The sequence below is a fragment of the Stigmatopora nigra genome, chromosome 8, assembly GCF_051989575.1.
Source record: "Stigmatopora nigra isolate UIUO_SnigA chromosome 8, RoL_Snig_1.1, whole genome shotgun sequence".
In the NCBI taxonomy this organism is placed as follows: Eukaryota; Metazoa; Chordata; class Actinopteri; order Syngnathiformes; family Syngnathidae; genus Stigmatopora; species Stigmatopora nigra.
This window is the reverse complement of record NC_135515.1, coordinates 11622769-11634161: the sequence shown is the minus strand read 5'-3', so window position 1 is coordinate 11634161 and position 11393 is coordinate 11622769. Positions and strand designations below refer to the sequence as shown.

General features: G+C 39.0%; 1 protein-coding gene across 2 annotated transcripts; it reads right to left on the bottom strand.

The window, feature by feature from the left end:
- Positions 1-299: 299 nt before the first annotated feature.
- taf15 (TAF15 RNA polymerase II, TATA box binding protein (TBP)-associated factor) lies at positions 300-10506 on the bottom strand. 2 transcript variants are annotated; one of them, XM_077723404.1, is made up of 16 exons: positions 10344-10506; positions 9627-9651; positions 8630-8660; positions 8459-8549; positions 8285-8357; positions 8036-8193; positions 7278-7443; positions 4045-4079; positions 3511-3543; positions 2755-2867; positions 2457-2586; positions 2271-2363; positions 2127-2211; positions 1958-2043; positions 1744-1882; positions 300-685 (listed from the first exon to the last, which is right to left on the bottom strand). In XM_077723404.1, the coding sequence occupies exons 1-16, from the start codon at positions 10351-10353 to the stop codon at positions 646-648; spliced, it is 1308 nt and encodes a 435-aa protein (XP_077579530.1). In that variant the 5' UTR covers positions 10354-10506; the 3' UTR covers positions 300-645. The 2 variants fall into 2 exon arrangements, with proteins under 2 accessions (XP_077579530.1, XP_077579531.1); XM_077723405.1 differs by lacking the exon at positions 4045-4079 and having other exon boundaries at positions 10344-10498.
- Between the last annotated feature and the right edge of the window lie 887 nt (positions 10507-11393).

The following is an 11393-nucleotide window of genomic DNA, read 5'->3' as shown; positions in this document are numbered from 1 at the left end:
TTAAAATAATTCATATATATATAAAGTAATACAATGTTTAATGTTGTATACATAGCAAAGATTAAACTTGTTGCCAGAATCCCAGTTATACCGCTGACCATTTCTTAATTTAAACAGGGATGAGTGAATGGGAATGGACATTAAGTATAATTGATAGGGCAAAAAGTCCAATCTGATTTTAAGTGAAGATGGGAAAATAACATTTATAGCCATTATTGGCCAAAAATAAATAAATAAATTAGTGCAATCTTAGTTTGACACCCAATTTTCCCTCCATTCAAGTTATTTAAGCACACATCTCAAAAAGAAAGATCACAGTTTAATATTTGTTGAGGGGAGAGAAAACAAAAGTAAAACATTTTATTTCGTTCATACAAAACAATGGTATGGAGTCTACCACACATCTGCATCTACAATCGGACAGAAAAATTAAAAGATGTACAAAGAAATAAAACAATTCTTCCGCGCACATGTCACAGCCAACAAGTCCTTGTCATAGTAAAAACTGCCTCACATAGATGGAACAATATTCATGACTCGCTGCAGTCTATGAAAAAAGGGGCATGGTGTCAAAATGCCTAGACTTTGACAAAAGCTTTCTCTATGGCAAACTGACGCTGAAGCGCTGTCTTGTCTGCCACCAATTTAATATGGCCGCTCTCTCCGGTCATCCCTCCGGTCACCTCTGGAAAAAATAAATTGCAACTGGTGAAAAAAATCTCTTAAAACAATCAATCTGTATACATTTGGCTGCTTAAAACTCGTTTTAATCACTGCCTATGCCACACTCACCCAATTTTCATCAAAATAAAAGAATCAACATCATTATTGTAACTGTGTTCAATTTGAACAGATTATTCCTATTCTACGCTTTAACATACCAAAACAAAAAACAATGAGTCTTCACTCATACCTCTACTTACAAATGCCGTTAAGTACAACATTTTCAGGTTACACCTCTACTTATGAAATTTTCGAGTTCCGAAAAAGGTCTGGGCCAAATAAATTTTGTAAGTAGAGGTATGACTGTATTCTAAAGTTAAGTCAATGACGCTAATGCTGGCAAAGTAAGCTCAAAATACACAACCACGCACAGTATTTTGGCAAAACAAGCAATATTGACTAACTTTAGTTTCAAATAAGTGACCCTCAACACCGCATATTGAGCAAAGAATATTATATTGCCAAACATATCCATTTTGTAGCACTATTTTATTTCCTGAGAAACTAAAAGTTGTGTCTCTGCATCTCAGAAAAAAATGTTCAACAGAAACGAAGGTATTGTGGATTACAGCTATGAAATAATGATACAAGTGATTTCATTTTAAAGTTACAACTTAAAGTGTAAAGATTGATCAAATTCAAACCAACAGCCATTCCCATTGATTTGACCATCGTCAGTACGCTCACACAAGTGAAATAAAAATGGGTGCAAAGTTAGCATAAGTGAATCATTTTAAGAGCGATACTCAGAAAAGTATTGATAGCCTATCCAAATATTGATAAAAATGCTGAAGAATTTATCATTTTTATGCCATTTTTCCTCATTTCTGAAATTTTGGTGGAGTAGCTTTTAAAAATTGGGGTTCTTAAACACTACTTTTCAAAAATTAAAACCTTTCACCTGGTGAAAGTTTCATTTTTCATTTTTGGAAACTTCCGACAGACACTAATTTTACAGTGTGGTCACAGGTATTTTTTTTAAAAGAGCAGATGACTTTCTGAAGCAAAACTAATACGAACCTTCCTCCCATTTTGTATCCTCCCCCTCCGTAGCCACCACGGTCACCACCATAACCACCCCGGTCTGAACCACGGAATCCTCCACGGCTGCGATATCCACCTCCTCTGTCGCCACCGTAACCACCTCTGCCTCCGCGGTCTGAAACGTGATTAAATATTTTACATGTGAGCATATGGCATGCCAGGATATTATTTGAAGGCAAAAAGGCAGTACCTCCAAATCCTCCCGCGTCTCCCGGTTTAGGGGCACCACACTTGTTACACTCTTGCCGCCTTGCAAAATTCATGTTGCCGCACGAGCTGCAGACATTTCAGGAGAAAGGATGATTTGAGTAAAACAGACGAGTATCAAATGTCAACATTCTGTTTCGTCGTAGACAAACCTATTGGGGCAAGGCCAGTCTCCACCCTTCATGTCAAAGTTGGGACCTCCGCCGCCACCACCTCCACCACCACGACCTCTGAAACCTGAGAAAGAAATACAGTGTAAGGGTGATGCAGGAATTTTTCCAACTACCTTTCCCAACCTCTTCCGCCTCCCCGTCCTCCGCCACGCTGGGTAAACTCAGCTCTGCGGGTGGCAAATGACACTTTGATGGGTTTGCCATTGAACTCTTTGCCTGCGAGAATAAACAGATTCAGTAAGAAGACGGTGAATGACTATTAGTGAACTGTTTTTTGTTTTTGTTTTTTTTTTTAGTGAGGGGCATTACCATCAAACCAGTCAATAGCAGCTTTGGCAGAGGGTGGGTCGTCAAAGGACACTGTAGCCTCGCCCTTTGGCCGACCGGTGGCTTTGTCAGAATACAGGTTGATCATTAGCTGACCAGTCTTCTTATTCACCTAGGAATGCAAAAGTTTAACATTTGAAGTTTGGTGCGCCAGTGTGTATCCTGACATATAGCTCTCCACTGCTGATCAAGTTCAGAGGGATCACAATTATGTACCTCAATGAGTTGCATAAGATTGAATCCTGTGCATACAATCTTTTCCAATTAAATGACTACATACCTTAATTATGCCAATTTGCTTGAAGAAGTCGCCCACTTCCTGAACTGTAGCCTCCTCAGACAGGCCTTGGACAAATATTGTGTTGTTGTCAGAGTTGTCCTGATCTCCTCCAGCTGTGAAAGACAATGCATTTAGACAAATTATTTCATAAACAAGCATTTTCAAGTCAATGCATTCAATACAGAGAATTTAATAGCAAGGGTCCCCCCAGTGTTTTGTAAATCCAGCAAAACACCAGGAGTCTCTTACCACCCCAAACCATGCTAAAACAAAGCTAGAAAAAAAAGCATAAAATTTATAAACAAATTTCAAATGTCTGGTGATATGGTCCGAAGCGCACTAGTTGTACTGGGCATACGACAGTCACCCCCCCCCCGACCACCTGTTGTGCAGAAGAAAGTTCAAAATTGACTAAAATGACCCAGCTCCCTCTGAAACTAAAAAAATGAGTACATCCACAATCAAAGTAATCAGCCCTGAGACAAAAAAATAAAATAAAGGGATTGATGAATCCACATCCTTAAAATACAATTACTAAATGTATTTTTAATCTGTCCGTGAATAACAGAGTACTCAATTTGATATACGACTGTTTTGACAATCAGTAGGATTTGTGCTGGGAATAGAAATGTTACAATTGGGTTGTTTTAAAACTAGCAACATAGTTTAAAAAAAAGGCAGGATTCGCTATTTCCGGGCTTGGCATGTTTTCTAGGTGAACAGAGAACTCAGAAAACGAAGCAGTTTGATATTTACCTGAGTCATCCCTTGAGCCGAAGTCTCGAGAGCCTGAAAAACAGGTAAGAGGAGGAAGATACCATGAGCAAGGGATCTTTAACACCTGCAATCTAACTACAGCTAAAGAAATCACACCCTAGCAGAAGTATATAGAGGAGTAATGTATAGAAATTTAGTAGTCCAGATTTACATTTCTTAGAGGTTTTCATACCAAGGACTCAGTCACCTTTTCCGCAAGAACAGCCATTTTTTATTATATAGGTATACCAACAACTTTTTCCAATTCTAGTTTGGCTCTTCATCCAGGGACCACCTGCCATGTAAATACACAAATCCTTGTCTTCATGCAACCATTACCATTATTTTACTACATCTCAGGCCCCATGTCTGTTACCGTAGACTAAAGAGAAATCCGAATAAGTAGGATCCCTTGCATTCTGAGCTCGAAATTGTTGGCAATCAGTTGATTTATCCCCACTTTTTCCTTCTGTGCTAACTCAAGTTGTTTTTTTTTCCTCCCCCACCGACACAGTTCTGATGCTCGTCACTTACCACCGAAATTTTTGAAGCCACCACGGTCACCACCTCTGCAGAGGAAAAATTGGAGATATGATGGCTTTTCCTTTGTCCCAACTGAGAGCTCAAAGCTCCCCCTACATCCCACCAGTATGCACTTGCATGCTTGCCAGTGTGTGTGACTATGGTGGAAATGTCTCGCACAAGGATTGCTGGTCTTTGAGAATTGTCAGTTGAAAAATAACTAGGTAGTTCTGACTCAGGCAGACAAGTGAATTGACTGAAGTGTGATAGTTATCACACGTCATTTGGTCATAGGTTTAACCAATGTGTTGACGGTTTCCATTCAAAAAAATTAAGAAAAAAATAAGACTAGTGAAATATCAAAGTAGGGCAAATTTGTGTTTTAGTGTGGCCAAATTGGTGAGAAAGGCTTGATACGTAATCTTCCAGTGAGTGCGGTTTTGACATCCGTTAAATGAGGTCCTTGTTATAGTTCAATCACTGTCAACACCTGTAGTATAAAATGTAGATCCATGTTAACAGAACAAACATGTTGGCCATTGTCAAACATACAATAGTTGAATGAAACCTGTTGAATGCGAAGCAGCTGATGACGTCGCTCCAGGTCTAACCGCAGTGTTTCGGCTTGAGTCCCTTGTTCAAAAGCTACATGATGCTCAGAACACGGAAAGACCAAAGTGTTTTCAAACACTTCCTTTCTAGATTCAACGGAACCTTGAAATGTTTCGGTTAATTGGAATGGTAATGCTCCCCTTTGGCCGTGCATTCTGATTTACCCAAATCTCGCAGCAGCTGGTTTTCTGGTATTTTTTTCCCTCCACGTGACACAATTGGGCTTACAAAAGAAGAATGATATCCTTGTATATGGATTTTCATATTTCACATGTCTATTAGCTGAAAGCTCGCTTAAATTCTGACTGTTCTCTCAAAAGCTTGAGAAAGGGGAACCACGAAAACGGCTGTCTAGGCATGTGCCGATAACGTATGAAGTTTGGAGATTTAAAGAGTTCAGAAATCACTGACACCCGATGGGACATTTTGGAAATCTGCACACTGACAATTACAATGGGCCACCACCAAACTGGACTTCCCGGTGCCAAAGCGTTAAACTGTCCGAGCCAGGTTGCAGATTGGCGAATAGGACCAAACTATATCCATAGCAAAGCAGATGCTTTAATTATAGATCGATGTTTTTAATCTGGAAATCAGACAACCAACACGGCATCCACGGGTATCAAGAAGCGCCGAAGAAACACAAAAGTAACTCACTTTTGTCCTGAAAAGTAATTCACTGATAAATGTGAATTTGTGGATTTTTAATATTTGTTAATTTTCCTATACCCTTTAAAGGGCAAGTGAGTATTCTGGGTAATATATTTTCGCAACTATAATAAACTAACTGAATATGACAGAATAAAGAGCCATGATTTTTACACATTTTACATTGTATTCAATCCTTTTATGAGGAAATGAAAATAAATAAAATGGTTGGGAAAAAACGGTATTATTCTAAAAAATGAATATACAAGCAATCAGAAAAAAATTACTTAATTTCTTCCCATTTTTTTGTTTAAAAAATGGGTATTTATATACGATATATTGAATACTATTAAGTCATTGCATGGCACTGATAACAATAGATGTCAAATCCAATCAAAATGGGACTAACTGTAAGCACCCATGTTTCAATGACATTAATGCTCTAGGCCTCCAATCCATTTTGCATGAATTGCAAGTCTTTAAATTCATAAATCCTATAAAGGGTTAGACCTTGTCATATAACAATTATATTGTCAAAAATAAAAGGTAAAATTTCTAATGGGGAAGAAAAAAGGACCTCATTTTTGAGCTACCATTTTGATACAGTGATATTTATCAGCTTATAGTTACCATACTTTGAGAAACTGCTATCGGCCCATGCCTACGGCTATCATGTACTAGAAGGCTCATGCAAAGAAAAACGGCTTTACGTATGATGCAAAATATTAATTTGGCGGTTTTCATATGCCTTCTCAACTCATTTTCTGAACCGCTTTATGTCTCAATAAGGTCACGGGGGGTGCTGGAGCCAATCCCAGCTGTTTCCGGGCCAGAGGGCGGTGGACAGCTGGGATAGGCTCCAGAACTTCATCATAAGCTACGTAAAGCAGTGGTCCCCAACCTTTGGGACATATAGTGACGAAATGAAAAAAAGGAATGGAAAAAGAAATGAATAAAACAAAAATATATATATAATTTAACCGAATGTAGTTGCAATGTGTTAACTCTTACTCATTTTTAGTTTGCACATTGTATTTACTGTTGTTATAAAATGCCATGTTCTAACGTGTCGTGTCGCCAAAACGTCTATAAATGATGTTCCACTTATTGTTAGCATAATTGGACAAAAACAGATCAGTAATTGATGGCAGTCTCTGAAGATAGAGAAACAAGTCAAACGACACGAGACGTTCATTCAGCAGGAATATCAGAATAGAGCGCTCTCGAAAAGGCAGGTTTCTAAAGCCTATTATGCCACGTCCCTACAAAAAATAAATTTTAGGTCTCCCCGTCAGCCCGGGAATGGTTGAGGACCACCGAGCTAAAGTACCCGACTTCTCACCCGCAAAAGCATTTGCTTAAATTTAAATTGAAGAGTGTGCAATACTCCATTGATTGTCAGGCATGATGGGGAAACTCCATGTTGACAAAACCTCTATGTAAAGCTACAAGACTGACTACATCGTTTTACCATACACACTCCCATGACGACAACCCCCTCCCATTTTCCAAAAGGCAGTTTAAATATATCAGCCATTATGAATGTGGAGTAGCCATTCTACCTTACCTAGGGTATTGATGAATACAAAAGGAGCACAATGAAACCTACACATTTTACTGCAAGTTACCAAATTTGTATTTAAATACTTCTAATTTCTTTTCTAGTGGTTGTCACGCAAATGACAGTGAGGTGACGAAAGGCATAAAACTGCCAGAATATAACATGCTGCGACCAAGGAACTCCACATTATGGGTCTATTTACACTTTTCTTGGTTCTGATTGCATTACGAAAGAAATTCAGGTTGTGTAAGCAGCGGAACAGAGCTGGCATTAACACCTGTATACAAGACTATTTTAAAAATAAATAAGAAACAAGTTTTAGGCCTCATGTCATGCATGCAGTTTGCTTGTAGTTTGATGGATGTTGTGTGGCATGTTACGAAACATAAAAGTACCTTAGGGGTAGTGGCACTGTGCAACTTACCCCATACCAGGATGTCCGCCTCTTCCACCACGGTCATAGCCACTGCTGCGATCGTAACCGCCTCGGTCATAGCCGCCGCGACCACGGCCTCTGTAACCGCCGCCTCCTCCTTCTGACCGGTCTCCTTGGTCACGGCCAAACCTGCCACCCTGTCCACCACTTTCAGCTGAAACATTTCGAGAAAGACAGATGAGAACCAAAACCAATGTTCTATGGCAGTGTTTCCAACCACTGTGCAATGAGGGATGCTCAAGTGTGCCGCAGGAAATTACGTGCCAAGATTGCATACATTGTAATATTCTGAGAGTAAAACTGTTGTTGCTTATTTTTATGGGAACGTGAACTGGAAATTGTTTGGTTTCACTGGGATCAACTGTTCAACGTAAACAACGTGACCACAAAACCTTTTTCTTATATTAAGAGTGGCAAAATGTTGGGAGGAAAAAGTCAGAAAATTACGATAATAAAACCAGTTGATTACTTATTTTTTTTATATCACAAGAACCAGAGGTTGTTCGGGGGCCAGACAACTTTTGGCAATGAAGGCTGGTGTGAAAAATTGTACAGAACTACTTTATGGAAAAGTTTCTTTGATTCCTGTTGATAAAACTTTGATGAGAATGACTACATTCTAAGTATGGATGCCAGTTTCAGCTAGAGGTGTGCCTAGAGATATTTGTAATGTAAACATTTTTCTGCGGCTCAAAAATGGTTGGGAAAGACTGCCCTACGGTGCTGACACGAGGCGCTCCGCTTACCATCACTCCATCTTCCGTAACTGCTCCCGCTTCCACCACCACTTCCGCTTCCACTCCCGCCACTTTGTCCCTGGCCTCCGTACGATCCTTGTTGACCATAGCTTTCTCCACTTTGCCCTTGACCCCCATATGAACTCTGCTGTCCATATGATTTTTCGCTGTACCACGAGACAAATGGGCCCTTTTTATTGCCTCACAAGAGTTTTTTGAAGGCCTGCAAATAGTCAAACTAATAAGTTGTAGGCTTACCTAGACGATTCCTGTCCATAGTTATCATAGGACTGTTGCTGCCCATAGCTTCCTTGAGACTGGCCATATCCCTCTAACATAAAACAAATCAGATTTATTTTTTAAATCCACTCTTCACCATCATTCAGCCTTGAGCAGAGCGATCCAGTTCCCGTATCCAACACATTACAATACCTTGTGCTCCAGATTGTTGACCCCCATAACTACCATAACCTTGTCCACCACCATAACTGCTTGCTCCATTTCCTTGGCCTTGACCATAGCTCTAATGAAACAAACACAAGGACAAATTAAAAACAATTTTAAATGCATACCAACTAACCAGTGGGTGAAAGCAGAACTTACCTGGCCACTCTGCTGACCGCCATAATTGTAACTGGAAGACAAGCATGAGAGGCAAATTAGCGACCTCAAGAATTTAATTATTTTCCTTAACACGAGGCCAAATCTTTGTGAATTTAGGTGTAGCAAATCTACTACATCAGCCTCGTGAGGTCTAAGTATCCGGAATATATTTATTTCAAGCTCCATTACTTTGTCATTACCTCACCAACGTCCTAATGGTTCACCTATGTTATTATGCTCCCCAAGTAAAACGGGACACAATACAATTTGATGCTTATTGCACTCGTAAATAAACCCAGCATGAATCAGTTGTTTGTCAAAATGTTGATCTATTTTTTTAGAACGGAGATATACATATCCCATGATTCCTTTCGGAAATAAAACCAGAAATGCCGATTGTTACAAGTGAGGAAAACTAGTATTAGCGAGTTGGAGTCTGCATGGAATTTGGTGAATTTATATTTGGAGTGTGTTTGCAAGCGTACTTGAAAATATAAAATACATTCTACTATTACAACACTGTACCCAGCTGCACAGTTTTCTTTGGGACTCTTTTTGAACTGCATGGAACATGCTGTGACCATATTATGAACGAGTGTCAAAAACGCCAACGAGCATAATTGCCGTTTCGGTTAAATTAGCAAATTGAAAACCATTCGGTCTTATTTTGCCTAGTTGAATGTTCATAGTTGAACATTGAATAAATATCAAAACTTTAAGAGTGGAACGAGCAGGTTTGGTTGTAGACATATCAATATAACACATTGGATGTTTTTCTTTAAAAGGCCCAAAAAGTTGATATATTTGGTCCTGCAGAAGTAATAAACAGTTCAGATATGCAGGTGATATTGTCCCAAAATAAAGGGACCAAAACAGGTCATAATAAACTCGTTGTTCTCTTAAATGTAAAAGGAAACATCAAGGGCATGCAAAAACTGAGAATAGGGTCGGACCCTAAAGGTTTAAAGGAATAAATAAATGGCATGCGCAAACTTACTTCTGTGAGCCACCGTAACCCGAATCTGAAAGAAAAGGCATATATGAGGCACAGGGCTAAATTTGGTCAGTTCATATTAAAATGTAGAAGAGTAAATGATCTTGTAATGTAAAGTAATCTCGAATTTCAAGTGCAACAGTGGCACATGCCTGAACACGCCTTCACGCGTGAAAATGGCGGTCAAACCTGGCTATGACTAAACCTTGGATCAACAAGAACGTACTTGCATAAAATGAACAATAAAAATAAAAAAAAATGATTACGCTTCACCGAATTTGTCAGCTGATATCGGACATTGCGTATGTGTATTGTAGGCCTATCAGCCCGATCTTACGAGCTCACTTGAAACGAAAGACAACGGTAGCTATAAACAAAGAGACATTCATACCCATCGGGTAACTCGGCCAAGTTAGGTGGCGACCATTGCCTGGCTTGCTTTATTGACTTGGTTATAAGGGTACAAAAATAACGACTCCTCAAGTACGTTCATTAAATTTAACTTACGAATGTAAGGATTGAAATTAAAACTCGCAAAATAAGTTTAATTTTAACCTATGTAATTGATCTATTCAAAATGACAGATCCAAAAACTAGACGGACCCCACCGCAGGCCTCGATGTAAGCAGGCAACAATACGTTATTTAGCTAATTTTCAACTGGTATTCGCAGAAGTCAAATCAATCCGAACTTCAGTGACGGGTAAAATTATATTCTTACCGGTGGCCATTGTGCTATCTTAAAACCAGATGGCGTGCTTCTCCTGAAAAGTTGTTGAATCCCCGGTAATGGTAATACAACCTCACTCGCTTGAGTGTTAGTTAGCTAGCCTGCTACACTTCCCTGAGGAGCTTCTTCTTCTACGCTTTTCTTCTGGCGTCACGATCCAAACTTCCGCATCGCTACCACCCCTCCTGCTCAAGAGAGTTACATATCGAGAGAGACACGAGTATAGAGCAGGGGTGGGCAAACTTTTGGGCCCGGGGGCCACATTGACTTTAAAAATTTGACAGATGGGCAGGGTCAGCATAAGATACGATAGAAATGATCAAAAGATGTTTTACATGTTATACATTAATTCAATATTTAAAAAGTTAGATGAATATGCCTAAAAATAAGTTTAATTGCCCCATGTAACACTCCCAAAAATATTTTTTGTTGTTGTTGTTTGTTTACTTAGCTCATTGCATGCCACTAATGAGAATTGACAGACAATTCATTTAAAATGGGATGGCTAATCGTGCATGTTTTTTTGACAATGAATGCACCTAGTTTAATAAATTTTGAGTAGGAAGGGCAAAATACAAACGCTGACAATGAGCTAAATCAGTGCTCTGTTAAGTTTGAAAACAAAACAAAAATGTCATCTTTGGTGCACAACAGGGATAATTTTGTGGTCAAATATTTACATCCGCTCTAAAAGGATATATAACATTACTCTTACTAGTTATTTCTACGACTCAGGTTTTATCTGTGTGATCGGAATAGAAAAGAAACATTGCACACATGATTCAAATAAAACACACAAAAAAGAAAATAACTCTAAACACACCATAAGTGCTAATGGAATGGCTAAATCCGGATATAATCAAAATCCGTAGAAATAACTAGAAACGCAAGGGAGTGATGATACCTGTGTCAAGTGTATGTAAACGTTTGACGAGTCAGTAGGTGACTATTTTGTTCAGCCACTCGATCGACGTCTGTAAATAGTATAAAACCTGCAACATCTCTGATCAAACTAAGTGCAGAAAAATGGAATTACAGAAA